The 23,771-nt window shown below is 46.1% G+C and overlaps 1 protein-coding gene across 1 annotated transcript in view; it reads left to right on the top strand.

The window, feature by feature from the left end:
- Positions 1-23,771, top strand: part of LOC112574968 (short-chain dehydrogenase/reductase family 42E member 1-like) — a 115,826-nt gene that overhangs the window by 74,547 nt on the left and 17,508 nt on the right. Inside the window, 2 exon segments of the mRNA XM_025256425.1 lie at positions 13,517-13,632; positions 14,345-14,503. Of these exon segments, the coding sequence (XP_025112210.1) occupies positions 13,517-13,632; positions 14,345-14,503 (275 nt within the window).

The raw sequence follows: 23,771 nt of genomic DNA, 5'->3' as shown, positions 1-23,771 counted from the left end.
AACATAACTGCTATCTTGACGTTTGTCCAAGCAGTCGATTGATGTCGCATCGCAATTCAGAAGACGAAGAGGATTTGTAGGCTAGTCAATAGATTCGCATAAAATACGAAGCCGGCCGTTAAGGAATGAGGGAAAAAAGCAGTACCATCCATGGCAGAGGCTGACTAGAGAATAACCCGAAAAGCTTTTCCCCCCTTTTTTTGTAGTACGCTTTTTACTCATAGTTATTTCATTCTTTCATTCCTTCTCTGAAAGAGGAAGATCCATCAGCGGTCGTTCGTTCCTAGAGCGTGTTTGGTGGTGGATGTAGCGTGCATGGTGGTGGTGGAGGGGAAAGAGCCATCACTTCTCGCTGACTGAGTAATCTCTGGCTGTGTGTGATTGCAGTCCTGCAGTAAAGCATACCGTCGAGGGCGGGTCAGCTACGTCTGGCAACGGACGACGACCATTTTGTCCTTTATGTCATAGAGGAGGATGAAAGGAAAATACCACGTACACCGCCGCGGCCTCACCCGGGGATCAGTAGAAATTTGGCATGCTTTTAGTTTGACTTCAGCCACGAAGCTGTCACCATGGAGAAGGACCACTTGCTCTCATTAAAAAAGTTCACTCAAGCCCGCTCGTCGTCTTTATCGCGGTGCACGGTTCCGAGTGATGCTAGGGACGCCCGCCCTCCAGATCTGCCCGCGGTTACCAGCGGAGCATAAAGGCTTTTTCAATCAGCGCAGGGCCGTGCAGCAATCAGTCAGGAAGTAGCCGCAAAGGGGCTGCAACAGGGGGGCTGTACCCGCCGTCTCCGGCCCACCGGGTGGACAATGCGCACCACAGGCCAGCACCCGCTGTAGCATGCGCGCCTAATGAAGGCCAGCTTGTCCACAAGTCTTCACCAGTGTGATGGCGAGCTTGACTAGCCTCGTCATCGTGCCGGAGAGCTTGCACTAGCCTCGTCATCGTGCCGGAGAGCTTGCACTAGCCTCGTCATCGTGCCGGAGAGCTTGCTCTAGCCTCGTCATCGTGCCAGACTCTGCCGCTTGTACACGTCCACGACAACACGTGCAGAAAGGCGATGATTTACTGCAAATTTTATCCAGTTCATGCACTCGAAGGATCTTGGATGTCGGGATGGACTGTATACTTAGAGAAACTGCTCAGCCCGATCTTTACCGTGTATCTGGCTGACAAGCAATCTCATATTAAAAGTTTTTTTGAGTACAAAGACCCACGCCGCGCTGATGCAAAACTAAAAGAAAACTTTAAAAGGAGGATTTATGACTTCATCATTATTCAGAGCACTGCAAACCCGTGGAGATGAGACAGCTACCGTTCTTACACCTCATGGAAATGTCATTAAGATTTTTTTTTTTTTTTAATTTGATCAGCTTCATCGATAATAGTGTTGATATTTCCGACTCCTGTTCTGACGGATCTTTCATAGGGCGGCAGTCGGAAGTTTGGTGTGTGGAGGAAGGAGTATTATCATCAACGTGGAGTTGTGAACAAAGCCTGTTGTTAAGATGCGGATGTATATGGGTGTTGCACACACACTGCACGTGTCATTGGCTAACGAAGGAGGCAGCATGGATGCTGCAGCTGGCAGTCAGCTCGGAGGATGACGGATCCCATCAAGCGACTGTCGACTCCATTCACCTGTCAGGTTCTCATAACACGGATGTGGTGCTCATTAGACAAATGGCGCACCTTGGCCCGAGTCAGTCGTCTTCTATAATAATGAGACAATGATGGAAGAAGGGATGGGTAGATTTCCTCACTTCCGTGTTAGTTTTATTCATTATTGATTTCATTCACTTTTGTGTTCATTCAGACATTTCTCGCATTTAGAAGCTATGTCATTCTTTCTTTTATTCGTGCTTTCATTGATTCTTTTTTTTTTTTTTTAACGAGTTAATTTTATTTTTCTCGCGGACACCCTTTTCTCAAACGTGCTGTTCGTGGTCTACACAAGATCTCATTAGGTGCAAATATTGAATGCACGTGGCTGCAAACAGCTGCACGTGATTTTGCACCAAAATAGCCGAGCGCGAACTGACAAAAATGTCGGGTACTGGGCTTGACATACAGGCCGACCCACCTCACTGGTAGTGCTACAACAATAACATCATAATAACACTGATGATTAACTTACTCCAGGGAATCCGTCTGATGATGCTGTACATTGTAGACATTGTCCTAGATGAAGGAATTTCTTTCTTCTGGTGATGCGACCTCGTGAGTGACACAGGAGGTGAAGATAATCAGACAGGGAGAGCGACTGCCTGTTGTAGTCCGAGGGTGCCCTAGTATTACTGCAGTAATAGAAATGAATAAAGATAAATAGCTAGTAGACTTGGTAGGGGAAGACAAGTTTGTTTGTTTGTTTGTGTGGAGGAGGGCGAGAGGGTGCAGGCCATGCTGTCACCTCCGAGGCTGTACTCAAGCAGAACTCAAAGACCCGACACACAGTAACGATTGAGGTTCCAGAAATTGCAGAGATCAATATGCTTACCATCAGCTGGCTGTTGCAAATGTCTCATTTAACAGATGACGACAGAGAGGTGTTTCGGTGCAGCTGTTAGGCCTGCTTAGTCTGTACACAGAAGACAAACTTGGACTACTTCCCGTTCGGAGAGAGAGAGGAACCGACACAAACAGCCTGCCGTGCTGCAGAGTCGACATCAGACTTCAGTTCCCTGCAACCTGGAGAATTTAGTTCTTATTTATTCATTCATTTATGTCGGAAATGGTATTTATGTGTTTTGTGTCATGCACTTTTATTTTATTTTTATTTATTTATTTTTTGAGTGGAAGGGAAAACTATGACCTTAGCATCATTAATGGGTTCGAACTGTTGAAGTATCGCTGAACATTTTCATACTTTCTTCCTAGAAATGTAAAGTATATGCAGTATAAAGAAGAGTGGAAGACAATCACACCCCAGCAGCTGTTGCAGGTGGAACTGTTTATGCTTGGAGGACACTTCCCTTTTTCTTTTTTTTGTTCACCGAAGTGTTGGACGCTGTTGTTGCAAGCAGTCTTCAGAAATCGTCCTCTGTTCTTGTCGAATAAAACTTCTCGAACAGTAGTTAGTCCAAGACATCATAACAGCTCCTTTCCATGATCACTGACACTTTTCTTACTTATATGATAATCTTCTTCCTTGTGTGCTACACGTTCTTCTTTATACGTTATATTCCTCTTGCTGTCTATCTCGTGGTCTCTTGTTACTGGATGTCTTCCTGCTGTATGTCTCATGGTGTCTGCTTTTTGTCTTGTGATGTCTGGTGTATGTCTTATGGTCTCTGTTGTAGTCTCCTTCTGTCTTATGTCTTGTTTTATGTCTTCGTCCTTTTTTTTTGGGGGGGGGGGAGGGGGGCTCGCTTCTTCGCTCCTTTTCCTTTCTTCCTTACTGCCTTCCTCCCTTTTTCGGTGGGGTAGGACGCTAAAAGCATGGGGTATCTTTTACCGGGTGTTTTTATCTCGAGTTGGCGGGTGGTTCAGTGAGCTATTTACTTTATTGAAACTGTCCCAAGAACAGTGTCGGTAACAGTAGGAGTGATATGTTTAATAGCGAAGCTTGTTACTTGCCTGAGGATACCTTGCCGATGTAACAGTCTGCTGAGTGAATGCCAGTGATCGATGGTAGAGAAATATAAGGCACTCCCTACATAACCACTCATTGTCATTCACGCGTGTAACTTGTATCGCGAAAGTAGAAGATCGATTTGGATTTTAGTACAAAAAAAGAATAAACATTCATTTTTTGACATGAAGCCTCTGTTATACACATGGGAATACACATTTCCTTGTGTATAATCTCTTTACATTCGAATAACAAAATTGATTTACACCGTATTCCAGATCATAAAACTCTGTTGAAAGGAAAATAAGTAAATTGCTGAATAGACGCCTGAACACTTGAGGTAAAGAACACGTAGCTCTTAAAATGCTGTTAAAGACAGACGATTTGGTGAACGAAAATAATTTCGTTTTGCTAAAAACAAAATGGTAGTCTTTTGTGCAAACAGTTGACTACAAAAAAACGATAATAGGACACAGCATTAGCTCTCATCGGCTTCTGTCCTCTTGAAAACATCAGGTAAAAAGACAACAGGTTGTGCTGTCCTCTTGATCTGTAGTTAGCGCATCGATTATTGTGTCAGCGCCGAGTTCAAGAACCCGACACGGGGGGACAGGGGGGGACAGGGGGGAGCTTCACCATCCCCCGCTCGCCATTACCGAGGAGGACGAGCTCAAGGCAAAGCCGTTTGTTTCGTGGTAATGAACAATAATGTTGTAAGGTCGCTCTGTCAGGTTCCAGTTCCAGGACCGTAACCCCGAGGTGTGTATAAAGCACCCGGCGAAATGGTTGCTTCTGCTTTTGCTGCCAGACTCGGGCTCTTGTGTCTCAGAGTACTGGCTTTTAGCCGCGCGTCTGATGGAGAAATAAACAGAAAGCCTCGCCACATCCTGCCACCGCTTTGTAATGCACAGCATATCAGCATTTATTTTCTCGGACGCAATTATTCTTCCTGCCTTCGTCCCATTGATGGGACGCTCTTTAGCCCATCAATAAACGGGGGGGCGCGGGAGGGTAAAGTAGAAACTCGTGTATGGGTGAAGAAACGAGGGTGCGTAACCCTTTTGTTGTCAAGTTTAGGGAGGGCAATGAGACAGGGATAAACGTCTTATGTGTGGAGCTTCACAAACTTTGTGTCTCTCGAGACCGCCGTTTGGCCGAGTTGGTGTTTGAGGTCGCGGCTCTCAGGACGAAAATTCACTCGTCGACCATCGCTGTGGAGGGACCATTGTGGTGTCCCGATCCGGCGAAGCGAGGCTGGAAGGCTGGAGTGAAAAAAAGAATCTTTCTTTCGACGTCCTTCTCGAGTTCTAAAATTGAAAGCAGTGATTTGATTGCCCACTCCGTCAGATGGCGACACAAGTAGGTGCGTGTTGCGGATGCGCAATGACAAAGCAGAAAGGAAAGCTGTCTTGATAGAAAGGGTTAACACGCGAGCAGCTGCAGCTGGGTAGCGGCAGTTACAGCTAAAATGGGCTTTGGGTATATTTATAAAGAATAGGTTATAGGTTTGAGAAAACAAAACAAACACAAAAATCAAGAACAAAAATGCCCCCCTAAAAGACCGAGGAAGGTAGCAGTCCACCAGACAGTTCTAAAGCAGCTCTTTAATGATGTTGTGGACGTGGTGGGAATGTGCAGTAAACGTGACCCGCGGTGTATTTTCGTCATGACCTACCACTGCTTCAGCTGCGCCTGCTCCACGCTAAAAGCATGAGCTAATGGTGGAGCCGCTGAATGCCGCTCACTGTCCCTGCTGTTAGTCTACAACATCTGGTTGTCAGTCAAAACATTTACTGCACTTTGTGATTCTGTGCTTCTGTGTGCACCAGAACCCCTTCTACCACCCCAACCCCACCCCATCCCGCCCCTCTCGACACCGGGGCTGACACAGCACCATTTGCCTTGACGTTGATGTCCACCTCCAACGCAAAACCCATTCGGTTTCTATTTGTGGAAAAAAGAACAGGGTGTTTGGACTGCTGGAATCCGTGTGTAATGAGGCTGCTTTAGGGCAGCGGAATGATTGTTTTGAAAGAATCGTTAGAGTTGTATATGAACTGGAGGTTGATTCTCTCTCTCTTGCTCTCTCTCTCTCTCACACCACACCTATATGAGCATTCAAGTAGCAAAAAGAGATAAAAGTATACAATAAAACTGCACAAACACCATGCACGCGTACCGTGTCGAGGTCGGGATGGTTTACCGACAATGAAGAATACCTGTTGTGGCGAATGAGATGGCAGGGACGAAATTACCCCTTCGATTGCACTCCCGGATAATCAGCTTAAAAATAGTCCCGAGTCCGCGTCCTGCTGAGCTGTGCGCTTATGTTTTCTTATTGGCAGGGCAGGACAGATGGCATCCCCCAGCCCTCCCCACCCCGTCCCTGGAAGGTGCCCCCTACCCCGGCTATTGGGTTCGTGAGGATGGGGGGTCGGAGCGTGACAAGGCGGGGAGGAAATGGGTTAATTTTCCTCGTCTTCTCCACCAGTTCTTGAATTGGAGGCCACCGTTGTGATGGCGATCCGGGCAATGTCGCAGGACCAGGAACAGTCGATGACTTTGGAGTGGAAAGAAATCAGATTGTTTGAGAAGGGCCCAGTACCTTCAAGTACAAGAGTTGTGCTTGCGTTGCCCCTTCGATGCCTCCTCCACAGAGAATTCCCTCACCTCCTCCTCCACCCTTTGTTTAAAGCGGATCCAGAAAAGCCAATCCTGGGTGTTGTCAAAGCGAAACTCGCTTCCTGCGGTTTTCTGCTGCGCACCTCTCCATCCGGTACCAGACAAACAGGACAAATGCGCCATATTAAGGAGACGATGATGCAGAGGTACTGTGTGTTTATTTGACAGGGAAAAATAATTGACACAAACCCCTTCCAGAATATACACTTTGGTTTCAGCAGCTCAAGCGCGTGCTGGTCGAGAAATAAAGTTAGTCTGAAACAATAGAAGACAATCTCAATAGAAAAACCAGATTTCCTATATCCATAAAGGCTACTTCAACACCAGCGAGCATCTTGTCGTTAAAAATGTGGAAATTATTTTGTTTTAAAATGTCTTCGTTATGTGTGAGCATGTAGAAATAAAAGCCGCTACAACAACAACAACAACAACAACAACAACAACAACAACAACAACAAAACTACATTTGATGAACAGCTCCGACTGGTGGTTCCTGGGTCGAATTTCACTCTTTCCGGGAGTCCCGTGGAGTTGTGGGTAAATAGCTAGTCTGTGTATGTGTGGCAGTGAGCTACGCTCATCTCCATCAAACCAGGGAGGGTCCTCACGATAGCGGAGTTCTTTTCTAAAATACTTTCCACAACCGTCGGCCCTTTACGAGTTTCGAACTTTTATCCCAACGTTTTCTGTCATTTTTTGAAACTGAATTTTTTCTCGTTAAATCTCGAAGACTTCCTGTAGTTATATCTTTTTTTTCGGCCAAATTCGGTGAAGACGAACTGCCAGCATCGCTTCTGGATCTTTCCGCTGTGAAACATAACTGCTGTGACTAGAGTGTTTGGGAGGAGCAGCCTGCTGCCAACAGGAGCCCTCCGAGGCGGCTGCCGCAACAGGGGAATAGTGGGACTGGAAATCGAATGGAGGGACAGTATGGAGCATTGGCGGGGACCGCTAGTCTGTGAGCATGATGTAGGCCCTAATTGAAAAGTCCTGTTGCCCTGCTACTGGTGTCGTGTACAGCCAGTGCTGCTGTTGTGCCACCGACACCATCATGACCGCCTACCCCACGCTCCCACCCCGAGCCCTTTTTACTTGATGAAGTGATAAACGATGATATACACACGATTTCTCAAGGGAACACGATGCTATGTTATTTAATGATTTGCCTTTTGAGAACACTGACCAGAAACAGGTTAGATATGAAGAAAACATTATTTATTCAAATCCAACGAGAGACTGGCTGTTATCGTGTCATTGTCGTGTTTATAAGACAAATGGTTATTATGCGTGGAGCTCGACGTGTTATTTGGTTAGATGATCATCCATGTCAAGAAGGAAGAGGGGAAGGAAGTATTTTTGCTGGCATTTGGTTAACTGGGAAGTCCTCTTCTCTCCACTTATTTCTCTTTCTCTCTGTCTTTCATGGACAATATTTTTGGCCTGGTAATGCGCGAGAGAGCACGCGTGCACGCACTTACTATAAACAAAGCTACTTTTGTCAGATTGATACCATGGCTGCTTAATGAAACTCTTGTACATCGGCCTACATAGCAGGTTTGAAAACCAGCTGGGGACAGGTGTTTGTGCTTCACCTCACCAACATTATTGGTTGTGACTGCATCCGCTTAGAGGTTTCAGACTGCGGCCTCCACCTCTAGCGTGGCCGTGTCCCATAAAATGACAAAGTCTGTGAACCTGGAGCTGGCAGTCAAATCCTTGTCTGAGCTTCTCCATCGAGGGCGAGAGCCGTGATAAAGTCCGCAAGTGGACTAAATGCTTGCTTCGTGAAACCACCTGTCGATGGCTTCAAACATTAAGGAGACAAGAGAGTGATAACCCTCTGGCATCCAGTCTTCGATGTTCTGTATAGTTGGCGATGGTAGTTACTTGGTATTTATGATGCATTCTGGGTCAATGAAGAACCTTTGTGGACTGTAGAAGTTGAACTCCTGGCCGTGCTTCGTTCCCTCCACCCCGCCTGTGGACATCAAGAGGACGAGTGTTGGGCATTTAAAATCATTAGGCATGAGCAGCCCCCAGGCTGTATTGATTCTGTTGGCGTTCAGTACCTAGACCCTTGTCCAAGTGCCCTCCCTTAACTCCGGTTTCATCTCTGAATTATTTTCCCCGCTCAACAAGTTTCGCCCGCCGAGGCTAGTGTCTGGAATCCAGTTGGGAAGGGAAAACGGCAGGCCCCAGTGTTGACAGACAGTGCATTTCGTGCCCAAGTGAAGCAGGTTGCGGAATTAGCTGGATGAGAGACAGCATCTGACTGGCTGAACCCGCAGGAGAAATCATTTAGAACTAAAGATTTTGCCCCCCGCGGTAGGGAGGGTCAACACGGCGGTATTATTCCAAATCGAGTTGACTTTCCGACCGTCGTGTGGTGCCTGACTGTCGAATGTCTGATGGAACGCGCTATGCCGCGCACACGTACTGCTTCTGTCTGTCTGTCTGTCTGTCTGTCTGTCTGTCTGTCTGTCTGTCTGTCTGTCTGTCTGTCTGTCTGTCTGCTGCAGATGAATGAACATCGTGAGACGGTTAGACGTTGAAAGGATGAGAGGAGAGAGGGAGTGGAGGAGGAGGGACAAATTAAAGCCGGATTTAATTATGGGGAAATTAAAGCTTGTAGGAGGTGGTGGTCTCAACACAAGACGGAAGTTATGAGCGGTGCCAGTGGACCACTCGCACAGGAAAGCTCCACCTGTTGCCAGGTTGTCCGCCCTTAACGAGCCTAGGAAGCCGAGATCGGTTGTCAAGATAACCCCGAACATAATGGGGTATCATTGATCATGGTGTCTTTTTAGAGGTGGGCACGGGTGTCGTTTGTTTACCTGCAAGTTGGGTGGCGGCTGCTACTAAAGAGACAAGAGACGTGCACTCTAATGTCTTTCATTTATTTATAAAAATAATTGGCAGTTGTTTGTGCATTTTTTTAACAAGATCTTTGCTATCGCTTGTTAGTGCAACTTCTTTGTGTACATTTCAAGTAGAACTGCATCAATGAATCTTGAAACGCCTTGTTGGGGTGTGTAAACTAGTGTAAAATAGACACAAAGAGTGCCAGAGCCTCATTGTGATAAGGAGCAGTAAGTGGTTCACCGTGTCTAGAGCACGGCATGTAGAAGGCTAGAGCTAAGCTTCTCTCTCTGCCGTCCCTACCTCCCCCAGTAAATCAGGTTCCCACTGCTTGCCATGCAAAGCTGCTCTTTGTGACTTGTCTCGCCACACATCCGAGCAGGCCTCATACCACTGACTTGTTGACGAGTAGACACATCAAATACCACGTGACCGCGCCTCCACTATTAGGTATTACAGGTCCTGATAGGGTATTGTACATCTCCGCCTTGCCGACTATCACGGCTTCTACGGTCGCTCACAGTCTTAGGGTTGTTTATAATGAGCTCTGGTCATCATCACTCCGACTGAAGCAATCGTCTTCATTCCCACTACAATGATCACCACCCTTCTGATCCGATTGGTCATTACTGTTCTGACTAGAGTCATCGTCGACATCCCCACTCATCACCATTCTGATAAGGAGTTCTACCGCCGCCATTTCCATTCCCAGTCCTATATTAGGATAAAGTGGGGAAAAGATGTATATATGTACATACATTTATTCATCTTACGCCTTTTAGCTGGGTGTGACACGGTATGAAACAGTACTAACAATGAGATAATCATAGTCAGGCCGGAGATGCTATGGAGTCTTCTAAGTGACTTGATGGTAAAGGAGGAGGGCGAGGGTGGGGAAGGATGGAGCGTATCTTTGTGAATGTTAACTCAGCAGCACTTGCCATATTTAAATCTCTGTTGATTTAAAGTTGTTTTTATTTAAAGTGGAGCTTAAAAGCAAACGAACAAAACCCAGACTACAGAGTTGATGAAAGCAGGCGCATGTCGAAACCATTCACAGCGCGGAGAGTTCCGTTCCTTGAGGGACACAGCCGCGAGTTTTATGGAGGGTGTGAACAGGACCTGCAGTTTCTCCGACTTATTTTTAATGGCTGCACGATGTTTCTTGCGCGACCCGAAGCACCCGCGTTCTCCATTTAAAGACACAGAGGGAGATAAGCGGTTGTAGCCAACCTCGTGCTGCACGTGGGAGGAGCGCGTGCACGCCACAGGAAACGTCACCGAGAAGCTGTTGGGATGAGTTCACACATGTAGCTCGGCCATATCGCCTGGTGTAACGGATGCTAAGAAAGCCTTATCGGAGCGATACCTCTGGACCCTTGCCGAGATAAAGGAGGCTGAGTGGAGAACGATGGACTGCACACCATGATGACATGAGTCATCTCGCGAGAGTCGACGGTAGGCAGAGATAGGCAAGCCTGTCGCGGTCTCGCCGCTGCTGTACATGACAGATTCATACACTACGCCCCCAGAACTGCACCCTGGTCGTCGTTAATGGAGGGCTAATCATTTAGCCGGAGACAAGTCTGAATTTTGTTTAATTAGACGCCCTCTCCTCGCCAGAACTTCCCTCGCTCTGCGTGCACTAAGGTGTTCCATGAGCTCCCCCCAAGCAAGATGGTCGCCGCCAGACATGCAAAGACTTCATCACAATCATCGTCATTGGCGTTGTCGTCGTTTTTGTTGTAATCATCTTTCGTTGTGGAGCTAGCAACGTTTTGCTAGTTTTTGCACATTACTGCGCATTTCTTTCAGGTCTGTCGCTGCTTCTCAATTTCATCTTTTGCTCACCCTGTCCTATCTCTTTCCAGTCTGTGTCAGCTACAACGATGTTTTGTCATCCAGGAGAAATTAAATGTAGATGAAGGCATCTAAGATCAAATGATGTAAAACCAAAAGTTTTAAGGTGCTGCCTTCTTGTAGAGTGCAGGAAAGTAAAGCGGATAAATGTTCGTAGACCATAATGCAACTAGTTCGGCTTCCATCCTGTAATTATTTCCCATGATGTTCTGTAAAAAAACTATACAGTGATAAATTTTTGTCTTCTTCTTCAAATTTCATTCATTTAAAATCATTACTTTCAAATTAATTTCTTGTTTCTTCCCCAGCGTGTCTGTATAACAAAAATATTCTTTGCTTATATTTCCTTGCAATGGAGACCCACTGGCTGTAGTTGTTGATGTTTTCTTGCTAGGCAATGACCGACTCTTATGGCACAGGCTGCTGTCAGTAGGTGTTTCTCCTCGACCTGTCTCCTAGATATTTAAAGTTTACAAGACACTCCATCACTCCTTACAGCAATTAGAGTCTGCACTGCAGGAGTTGAGGTCAGTTGTACCAGATAGAGCGTGCTCTTAATAAACATGTTTGCAGGCGAATATAGCTCGTGAAATCTCGGGCTGATACCACGTCTTTGATTTATATATATATACACATGGGGCATTGAAATGGTGAGTTTTCAAAACAGATTATTAAGCCATGCCCTGCTTATCAGATATAATCTTAATGCGTGCGTTTTGGGCGCTACCATCTCATTTCAAGTCTTCATGACCATCAGAGTATTTTTGCGAGGACAGGCTTGCAAGGTTTGGCCTCGCTTCAGTGGCACGTGTGGTGTTAATGAGCACCAACAACCAACAAACATAAACTTGGTCTTGGCCGTGCATGTGTAGGGTGTATTTTTGAGCTTACCAAACAACCCGAAGTTGCCATCACGAGGGTCTGAAGTCCTGGGTGCCGCACGCCCAGGGAGCTGGCCGGCCCAGAGCTGTTATTACGTGCGGCAGATTTTTCGCGCCATCAGCGGCGCGTCTTGATTCGCGGTTGTCAGTGGAAGGAGTGTTCCGACTATCATTTGGCTATCAGGCACCCCGACTAGAAAACATTTTAATGCGGCGCGGCGAGTAACCCCCTGGACTTAAACATGGATCAACGCAGCAATGACCACACTCCAAAGTCATCAGCTGTGCTCCTCCCACTCTACCTGCTTACAAAAAAAAGGAAAAGGATGAAAAAATGAAAAAAAAGAAATCTCAGGTTGTCGGGCGTTTTCGAGGATGAATTGATGCTGGTGATGGCTGGACTCTCGGCTGTTGATAGTTTTCGTCAATTTTCGGCATTATTTTCCAATTTCACTCTTGCTTTTCGCGCGGGTTCGCTTTTTTGGTCGTCTTCCGCAGCTCCTGCCGCACGGAGTGGAAATAAATGTTGGAAGGCCGAGCCCGCTATGGGCAGCCGGAGATTTATAGGGCACGGGTGGCAGGGTGGAAGGGTGGGAGGTGTGAATTATAGATCGTCGCTCGCTGTTTGGTAATGACTTTCCACTCGGCGCTTCTTCGCTCCGTGCAGCCGGCCCGGCTTTCCTGTTGGCCAGGACGGGCTAATCGCTACCAGGAGGGAGATAAATCAGAGGCTGCGATGGCCCTGCCTGCTGGTGACACCACCAAGCAGACGACACTTTCGGAACGACTCTTCCGCGGTTCCTGCAACGCTCACTTTGGGACGCGGGATCAAAGGTCCCTCTCACCGCCCATCCCTTTGAGCGCCAACGTGACTCACCTCGCGGCGACGTCCGAGCTCGCCCCATAAAGAGCAGGTCTCGTTTGATAACCCTCTTTTATGTTTTTCCATTTACTCCTTGTTGAAGTAGAAGGTCTCGACATTTTCGGGCACAGCACGCGAGGTGGAGAGCGTCCACGGGTGGAGTCATTGCACATGCAAATTGGCGTGCATCAACCGCCGGACAATCTGCATAATCTTCCTGTTACTTCTGCACGACCAAGCCTGGCAAGCCGTGCAATGCTGAATGAAATTTCACACCGTGGCAAAGGACGCCAGTTTGCAGGGAGAAAGGGATTTTGAATGGCAGTGAAAGAAGGCTTACAAGTCAATTTTAGATGACGACGCCTGATCCCCCAAGTAGTGATTCTTATACCCACGCCTGCTCATGTTTCTCATCAAATAAAACAAAGGCGCTCAATATTGATCAGAGAGTGGCACCACGGCCATAACTTTGTGTGCCCACAGCACAGGCTTCATGTTGGCAGTGGTCGAAAAACACCAGTGCGCTTAGATTCCCCACAGATTCCCCCCTCGGGTAACAGATGACAATTTTACACAGAGAACTTCCGATGCCATCTTCTCTTACTTTCTCTTCCTCCCCTTCCTCTTCTTTGTGGATGAATTGGCTCGCGCACACTTTGGTTGCACCTTTATTAATTTTTTGTTACCTTTGTGTACTCACGAGCTCCATCATCCGTTAACACGCACACACACATGTACATACACGTGGTGCCTGTGTGAGTATGTATAACATTGTCTTCTGTTTGTCGTGTTGAGCTTGCCTGCAGTGCAATGTCACCCGCCTGGTGTACACCAGCACCTACAACGTCGTCTTCTGTGGCCAGGAGATCCGTGATGGCGACGAGAGCTTGCCCTACGTGACCGACGACAAGGTAACTTTTAAAAATATCACGTGATGGGTAGGTGAACATATTTCTGAATAGTTCTTGCGTACAACACCTTCGTGAGATTACTATTATATATACTATTATTGTATACTCAGTATTTCGTTGATGCTGTGATATAAACTCCGGGTGTGATTGCCATCTCTCCCTGCCTCCAATCATGGAAGATGTTCTGTCGGCATTTGGATGCGTCGCTTCTTTGCTGATGCAGGCGTATAATCACGGGTGCAGGCTTCTTCTTGATGCTTGTCGTTACCCGTATTACTAGCCAATGGCAAGAGCGGTGACAAAAAGGATTGACGTGTGATGTCATATAACCTGCTGCACGTGCTGCACACAGGGTGACGCCGGGCGCGTGGTGTGGTCGCACGTGCGTGTTTGCGCTTGCGTGTTTGGCTGCTTGACTGTCAGACTTTGCTAGCGAGCTAGACCGGACTGCCCACGGACCAGAGCTTGCGTGCAGCTCCGACAGAAAGATCATTTCCTCACGTGAGACGAACACCAACTTTTCTTATTTCCTGTTGTGAAGCTTCGCCAGCGACAGTCGTGGGAACGCCTGGGATGCTGGCTTCTGTAGTCCTGCTTGTTGTCATCTGCAGCTCCCAACCCCACCCGCCCACCTCACCCACGTCTTAAGTGAAAATTAAAACATGTTTTTGATTATTATTATTTCACGACACGCTCACTCTTGCATTTGCAGTTCGTTGACCACTACTCCAAGACCAAGACGCAGGCCGACAAGAGAATCCTGGCCGCCGACGGCACGTTGACCACCAACGGCTCGGTGCTGCGCTGCTGCGTGCTGCGACTGGCAGGCGTCTACGGCCCGGGGGAGCAGCGCCACTTCCCCCGCATCGTGGTCAGTACATGAACCATGCGCACTCACCCTGGTCAGTAGATGAACAAAACCCTGTTTAAATTGTAGGTTTGCGGTCTTTGCCCTCTCCCCCGCTTTGAAAACAAAACATCAATCAATTTCAGTGTTGCTACCTTGTCATCAGGGGATCGATCCCTTTATAGAAAGACAACTTTTTCTGGATTATTTGGAAAGATAAAGTCTACCAGTTTAATATATTTGGTGATACGAATTCAGACAAAAACTTTAAAGTTAATTTTTCCTCACGCACCAACAAATGATATTAAAAGTGAGAAATGTATGTTAATGTATCAGGGAGATGGGAGGGAACTGTGTCGCATCAGGGAATAACTCCAGTGTTTCTTTCCCTTCACCTCCTTGCTCAAAGAAATAAGTAAACAAATTGCTACTGAATTTCAGTTTCAGAAAAGTTTCTCAGCCTGTCTCTAAGTTTATATATTCACAGTTTTTTTCCCCGTTTCGTTTTGGAATTTTTTTTTTTGGTCAAGAAATATCTCTGACTGAAATGCAGACCGCGGTTGTCGTTTGTTTGTAAAAGGCGCCTGACTGCTGGAATTCCGTGCTGTTGGGTTGTTCCTTCAATCACTCGGTTATCTTCGGAAAGATAGCAGCAAACCCGAACTTCAATAATGAGTAATAATTACTTCCTGCGCTGATCGCAAATAACGATGAACATTTTATGTTTGACGAACTTTTCATGCCATCCGTTATCGCCAAGTATCGGCCTCAATTAACAACTAAAAATTAGGATTAACAATTTGTAGTTTTGGTTTACTGGCACAAATTTTAATTATTTTATTTGTATTTAATTCACTTTTTGACAAAAGTCTCATTTTTTTCAAGTCTACAATCATCATTTATTTGTTTGTTGTTATGTCAATGCTAATTTTTCCTCGTGTTGTATTTCATTCCTAGTGCGATATTTTGCATGCATTTTGCTGCAATGCTGCTTGTTCAAGTCCTGCCACCGAAATAAGATGTAGCAGCTTTAAGGACTCAATAATAGTTGTAAATATTCCACTTTTGTCCGCCAAAACATTTATGGTCCGAAGAAAAAGATTTACAATGGCTGGATATTGAAGGACAAAAAAAAAAAAAAAGAGAGAGCAAAGGTGAGGTGAATTGTGCATAGATCTTTGAATATTGCTTCCATGAGTGAGGCTAGTGTAAAAAGCCTTCTGAAAACATGGGGAGAATGCGAACCACACACACACACACTATGAAGCAGACGAGGAGTGGACTGTATGGGTACAGGGGTGGACGTGGGGAAAACTGTGTGCGATGTTAGAGGAGAAGCAATGACAACAGAACAAGAAAAATGCCTGCTAGCGCCTTTTAACTGACTGCTGCTTCAAAGGAGGTGTTAACATTAATCTGAATTGTCATCAACAATACTATTCTTGCTGCATGTATGAGTGTAATTTCCTAGACTGTATTTGTTGGAAGTTATTGTCAGTTCGTGTTGCATAAAAATGTAATAAGCAGTCACAGGACCAGAAATGTAAGTGAGCTGACGAGGTGAGATGAGATCATCTCAGTCAGGACACTTACATCATCATACACACGAGTCCTCTCGTGCAGTCGCTGTTTGCCTACTTGTAAAGAAATCATGAGAAATGTAGCAGACTCGGGTATGTGAGGCAGGATGTGTGGTTGGCTCAGCACATTGTCTCCGAGCTTCCTCTCCCCAGGCTCTTGAAAGGGTTGTGGCTTCCTTGTGTAAACTTGGTTTGTCATACGGGTAGCTGGACATCTGTAACTTGACGAACGAGTGTGTGAAGATATACAGTATGCCATGGGTGTTAATACTATTGTCATATATGTATATGTGTGAGTGAACGCAAGTGTCTGTGTGTGTGTCCAAAGTAAATGTGGAGTGCAGGATGACCAGCCCAGATCAGGTCAGACATAGCCTGTGAGACAGTTCCTTCTCTACACTTTCTTTCACAGATGCAGTTTAGTTTAACTTGCAGAGACATGAAATTCAAACCAAAATGTTCGTACAAAAAACGAAGGAAACGGCAGTTTGTATTGAATGAGAGACAATGAGATTCATGGGGAAGACAGCGTTTTGTCTTTCAGAGAAAAATCAATTTAGAAAACAAATACACTTTACCATTTTCTTATTATTTATGCAAACAGACGCTAATGGGCATGCTTTTCTTCTTTCAATAAAATCATCACTTTTTTTAAAAAACATTTGTGGAGTTGCATGACATGGCTTTCCATCAGGCTACCCATCTCCTCCCTCCCTCCCTATCCTGGGTAGGACAAGAGAGAGTTCGCTCACAGCCAGTGCCGGACTGCGGTAGTCGTGGTCTGTGAGTGCCGGGTGGTCGGGTAGACAAAAGAACCGTGTGTTCAAACTCGTGGCGCGTGTTGTGCGCGTGATGTACTAACAGGTTGTAACTGTTTTCATCGTTGGCCTATAAATTTTCATGCCATGCCTCGCTGTCCTGGTTGTGGCCAGGCTGACATTTCAAATAAATAGCAGTCGTTATATACTGCACGCGACTTCATTAGCTGAATGTTTGTGTTAAATCACAGTTTGCTCACTTTGGGGCACACTAAGCATTTTTCTTTTTTAACGATTTGAAAATCTCTCTCCTGTCTTAATATATGTCTGGTTGTCCGTTCTCTTTTCTCTCTCTTCCCTCTTTTTTTACCTCCCCTTCTTTCCATCCTTCCTTCCAAGCTTTTTTTCTGTCTTCCTTTTTTTCTTGTTTGCTTTCTGTATCTCGCTGTTTATATTCGGGATTGAAAGCAGATTAAGTCTTCTTTAACTTAAAACAAACCAACTATAGGTTTCAGTCATTCCTGGAGTAAATTACAATTTTCCGAAATTGGGAAGTGTAAGGAAAGCTCTGTTTGCAGTTGGCATCATCATCTGTGTACAGTTTGGTATCGTGGGTGGCGATGGTAGGGTCGTCATGTCGGAAGGCAACACAGTGTCAACAAACGTGGTGGTTGTAAGGAGCGGAAGGTAGTGGATGACGAGGTCAGAGTGTGAGGCATTACCCAGGCAGTGGGCACAAACCCTGTTCTAGTTTTTCAAGCGGATCGGCAAACTGTTCCTCGTCGTGTGTGAAGCGGTCAAGCTCAGCAGCAAGCGGCGGCAGCCCTTGAGAAAACTTGTGCAGCGGCACGCAACCCAAAGTTTGGTTAGCGCGCGGCAATGAAGGCTTCAAACGATCAGCGGGCCCTCTCCTCCCGACCCCTCGGTCCCCTCCCTTCCTACACTCCGCCCCTCCCCCCCTCGGCAACAGTGGGCGGAACACAGTATGGCCATTGAATCAACTTCGACCCGCGGTCTTAGGTCAGCGTTGATGTCATCTGAACCCAGTCGCGCCAAAAAAGCCATCGTCGATGATGTGAAAGCGAGAATGTTGCGGGGTGAGATGTGGGGTGGGGAGGGGAGAGAAAAGGGAGGGGACGAGGAGTGTCGTGGCGTATTCCCAAAATGGACATGACGTACCCTGGTGCTGCCGGCAAGGCCTGGCAGGGTGTGGGCAACGGGAGTCTGAAGCAGCCGCAGTCACGGAGGGACATAGACTGTGTCGCAGTCCTCTTCCCAGCATCTTCTTCCCTCATAGGTTCCCCCTCGCTTTCAATACACGGGTCCTGTAGGCTACATTACTCAGTAGTGGACATCGCGGAAAACCATCCGCAGGACCGAGATGACGATGGAAGAAGGAGTTTTTGGCCGAGACTTGGGCGAGAGACTGTAGGGTTGCTCTGTGGGATTGTGCGTGCTAGCGTCAGTCTCGTCCCACATCTCGCCAGTGAGGCTGGCTATCACTTTCTCGCGTCTTTCTCTATTTTCCCGCGCTAAATTGGATTTTCGCCTTCGAAAAATCGTGTTTATGAAATGCCATTGATTGACATTTGAACCAAGCTGAACAGCAGTAACTTGATTTGACAGAGAGGGTGTTGACGGTGGAAATACCAGGGTGTAAACATCGGCTAGTTTCTCGCGTAGTCTTATTTTTCTGTTTTCATTAGATGGAGAACTTTTATAAAAGTAAAATCAGGTTATTGTGCTCTGTCACTTCCCCTATTTCCTTAGTTTCAGTTTTCTTCAGTTCTTTACTCTCATTCTGTCTCTCACTCAGTGTCTGTCTCTCTCTCACACACACACACACAGAGCAGTAGTAGGACGATATCTGTAACACAGCGCTCTTTATTTTAAAGGTATTAGTACCACGAAACACTGTTCTGTAAATATCTGAAAGTTTATTTCTCCAACGAGAGACTTTTAAAGAACTCGGAGTAAAACTAACTTATCAGAGGTGATGATTTCAAACCTACCTCGTCATTTAATGATATAAATCAATGTGTCTGTCATGTTTTTAACTTTGTCTTCATCATCTTAAGTCGTCTGTTGTCCTTCACATCTTTGTGCGTACTCTGTGTGTGTGTAGTGTTGAGTAATACAATCAACTCCTATACAGATCGCTCTTTCAAGTCTCCATTCTCTGGCAACCAGACACCTAAGATCGTTGACCTAATTACAAATGCTTCTAAATAAATCACTTAGATGTGTATTCGTGGTTTGCCCTAACGTATACAGGGAAACGATTTCAGAGAGAACTTCCCTGTGAAATATTTTGCTTTCAACACGTTTTTGTCCTCATGAAATGCTTATTTGTTTATGTAAGTACGATGTGTAATTTGACCAGAAACGTTTATGTTTCTTTCATTCAGTGGGATTATAGGGAAAGTGATATTGTCTATACCTTTCTGTGTCGTCGTGGGCACGTCACAAGATCGCTGTACCTGGCGTGAGGACTGCACTCACCTGTCTCGGCGTCTAGAAGTCGAGTTTAGTACAAAGACTGCAGTCTGTGTGTTTCCATGGTTACAATAATTATCTTCAATGTCCATAACAAGAAGGACGAAGACATGTCACAGAAACGGCATTCATGTGTCAGATACCATTTTTAAAGATTTTGTGTGTGCGATATTTTCTGCTGCATTTCATGCCTTTTGCACACAAAAAATGGTGATCGGTCGCGGGTCTGTGACTTAAGAGAGGCCTGACAAAGAGGAAATCGCACAGCAAGAGAACAAAAAATTGTGATGCTTTCGATGAGAGCAGCAGGATGGGGATAAAATCAGGAAGACGCCTAAAAAGTGACAAGTTAGATGAGATGTAATCGTCACCACGTCATGCCAAGAGCTATTACATTAACATCGGATTCAGACAACTATAATAATAAAAATATCTTGACTTTTCTTTCTTTCTTTCTTTCTTTCTTTTTTTTAAATGCCGCGCTATTCCGACAACTGTTGCTGCCTGGCTGCTTGTCTGCATTGATGTTGCTTGTAGGTTCCCAAGGAAACTTGAGATTCCATGACAGACTAGTGTTGTGTTTGTTCGCTAGAGTATCCTGTGTCTGCTGATGACTTCGTCCAACTTGCTGCTGGAGGTCGTACGTCCATCAGTCGTGTCCGCCGCCTGGTGTGGCCGCTGTGTGTGTGGAGATTATCTTGGCGAGCTTACATTACTTTCATCGCATCATGCTAAACCATGGTACACAGACATCAGTGTGTTTAAAATAAAAACAACTCAAACAAAACCTGATTGTAAGTCAGGAGATGAAACACTTGACAATCTGAAATTACATCTTGTCCTCACATTAAGGCAAGAAGCGACTCGAAAATTGAAAACCAAATCTTTACATGATATCACTTGATTTCGTTTGTATGGCCTTGATTGAAACTTTTTAAAAATATTGTTTTTACCCATGTTACGCAATCGGTTGCCATGGAAACGATCCCCTTTAAACAGTTTTAAAAGCTTATAAATTTTTTTTTATTTTAAGTAAACTCAGAATATTTTTTAAGCTGCTAACTAAAGGAAATATATATATATATTTTGATTGAATATAATTGTATACAATGTAGTTATTTTTTATGCATTTAAAAACTCCACTGGAGTCTGTCTGAACTACTTTGTGGGTCAGTCAGATCGTTTGAAGAAGGATGGTGTTCGTGGTGAAGTGCCTTCTGATTTTTCATTATATTCAGGTGGAACAACAGTATGTTCTAATCAGGACATCTTATTTAATAGAGAACTTTATCTGACACCGTAGTCACGCCGTAAACATGTATACGTGTCCACGTGACTCTGCCCACTACCTACAGCCCTAGCAAGTCCTTGGTACCCATAGGTGTGGGTTGTAGGCAAGATCGGGGCTACTAGGTCATCAGCCAGCCTCCTAGGTTTGCCCCCCTTCTCCCCCTCTTTTCAATTACAAGACCATGCAGTGCTCTGAGTCAACAGCTAACCCTGAGGTAAACTGAGAACCTCAACCCCCTGGGTCTCCGTGTCACCTCAGTACGGACAGTACTCAGTGTGAGCATGTAGGTCTCCACATCAAAGTCCTCACAATGTTCCGCTTTGTTGGCACGAGCAATGGCGACCACCAACCGAGGCTTTAACAAACGTGGGAATGAAAGTGCAAAATTATGAGAGGTGCTAAAAGCTGCATCCGATGGGAGTCAATTGTGCCTGGCTTCATTTTCTTTTTTTTTTTTTTTTTATCAGTTGGCATATAGTTCGATCAAATTGCATGATCAAGGGAACGAACGCCGTTTTCATTCCCGTGCCGGCTAATTAGACCACAACAGTCGATCCCTTCCAATTAGCGCGCCCTTCGGTCACTGGTCGCGGCTTCTGTGCGGAGACCATGATCAGTTTGTAAGCTCGTATTACTTTATCAAATATTCATTGAGACAGCCAAGAGGAAATTCGCTTTGATGGAAGAGATTAGTAGGGGCAGCGTTAATTCACCCACAGCACCATCCGTTTGTCCTTCCCCCGTAATACCATCCTTCCCCACTTTCGCATCCTCCGCTAAAGCCCCGCAGGATCGTCGCCAACTGCTGGAGTCGAAGTCGTCGCTCCATCACATTTGTGACAAGTTGGGCTCATCCACCTCATTGAGACCGAGCAGGGCGCTCTTCGGTTTTGGCACATTCATCTGCACTGCCAGATTTGTCTCTCCCTTCCCTGTCTTTTGCCCGTCTCTTCAAGGAGCCATTCATCAGCCGGGCTGACTGGTCCCATCAAGGTCTTTGCCTATCTCCTCCCCACTCCATCGTGCGCCCTGCAACCTGTTGCCACCGGCGTCGACACGGCGACTGTCGCGTGCGAGCGGGCGGAACCAACATGGCGGCGGCTGCAGCGACAGCATCTCGTGGTCCCAGTGAAGCAGAGTCCCTCGGGTGTGGCGGCTGGTCTCACGTGGGGGGCAGGGTGGCAAATGAAATTTCCGCCTGACTCATCCTGGTGTCTGGGGAGCCGTTAGCGCCGCTGTACGTAGTGAGGGTAAGTGCTGGCGGTCCCCCGCACGTCACGCTTTGCTGCCCGCCGACACCCGACGCCAGTCATCGCCATGTTGGTCGGTCAGTCCATCAGATGCCGCTCAGTTGACATCATTTCCCGGGGTAGGGAGGTCTTCTTCCTGACAAAGTCGAGAAGTGACCTCAGTATTGCAGAAGGACCGTTTTGGAGAATAATAATGAATATGATGATGATGATGATGATGAGTGGGGGTGTCGGTGTCGTTGTTTTCAGATAATGCATACATGTGTCCGTGCGTTCGTGTATGTAGTTATTTTCAAAAGCTTTTAATAGAAATTAATTAAGAGTACGGTGCCATAGTTTCTTAAATGTTACGAGAACGGAATATGGCGAAAAGGTTATTTATTTATTTATTTTTAGAACCGTCACGACTCGATCAAACTGACAGAGTTGATTATTTTCGCTTCTGCCAGAAAGCCGTTACACGTCTGTCGGAGAACTGCTGGGCATCGATCCATTGTCAGCAGATTGTAAATCTTGCCGCTTGTTTTTATGTGTAAATTTCTTTGGCTCGCTCCCTTGGGTCGTGGATTTTCCTTCAGTGGTTTGACTTGCTGATTAAGGTGAGCAAAAGGGCCGCTTCTTACTGGACGATGAGCTTCTTTTTTCTCGCGATGCTGGATGATTCACTGGCCACGATGTCGTGCCGAGCAGGTCCCGCGGGAATCAAGGATGCATGATGGTTTTAGGAATCTCCCGGAAATGTGACGGGTTCGAGTTGTCTTCTATGCATACAGGATCAACTTTATTTATGACTTGTCATTTACCATTCTCTTTAGCGCCGGATCAATCGGTCATGCGGAATGAACACTGTGTGCCCTGCATAACTCGGGCTTTTAATTGACATATCATCGACACAAGGGGGACATTTTAATATCGCCACCAGTATTTTTTCGCACTCTTCCAGAGGTTTTTGTATGCTAAATTGTAGGAACCCTTTTTATCTCTGGCGATGTTGATCGAGCTCTGTCCGCAATATGTTGGCAGGTGTTGAAAGCGTTGTTAGGGTTTCAACCAGTTCTCTCCTTGGAGGTGGTCCACCCTGTCAAGACTTTGCAGTCATGTACAGGTGTTATTTTTTATTAAAATTTGAGTTTGACTTTTTCTCAAAGTAAGAAAGATAACTGAGTAGATAATCGCTGTTTTTGGTAAGTAAAGGTACTTGCAAATCCTAAAATTAATAGACGTACAGTAGTCATAAAATTGATAGAAGTAATCATAAAATCATAAGTAGTCATAAAATTGATAAAATTACAGTAATCAAAATAACATTAATAAAAGTACAGTAGGTGGGTCATAGAGATGCATTGTCTCCCTTGTCGGTATTCAAGAGTTTCCTTGAAAGGAAAGAGTTCGTCAAGGGAGTTAAGACCTCAGCACCAGAGGTTGAAAAGGCAGTTCCAATTCTGTTTTACGGCCCCTGCGATGGAGGGGAGGGGAGGGAACAGGATAAAAACAAAAGAGGGAGGAAAAGTCAATACTCAATTAGATTAATCAGTGAGAATCGTCAAGGAGCGGGCCCGACAGTCCTGGCAAGGCGCGAGGAGAGGGGAGGGAAAAAAGTGGGGCGGACTTTATTACAAGGGGCTCAGACGTGTCAAGGAACTCGCCTGCCGCGTGGCGCCTTTGATCTTGGCAGTCACGACTCCGATGCCGGCCTCGTAAACTCCTTTTTGCCCGCAGAGGCCCTCGCCTGTGTTTCCTGCTCTACCTGCCAGGAGTTCCAGACCCGCCCTTTCAGCGCCACGTGCCCGGGAAACGTAGTGGTCGCTGTCATCGGGTCAACCTCTTTGTAAGGAGGACAAGGCGCAGACACGGGGGCCAGGATTTCCACAGGAGGGTGAAGAAGGTTAGCCGACTTACAATAGGCACGAGGACAAG

This window comes from Pomacea canaliculata, linkage group LG1 (genome assembly GCF_003073045.1).
Source record: "Pomacea canaliculata isolate SZHN2017 linkage group LG1, ASM307304v1, whole genome shotgun sequence".
Taxonomy (NCBI): Eukaryota; Metazoa; Mollusca; class Gastropoda; order Architaenioglossa; family Ampullariidae; genus Pomacea; species Pomacea canaliculata.
Note: the sequence above shows the minus strand (reverse complement) of the source record. Positions and strands in the feature narration are given on the sequence as shown.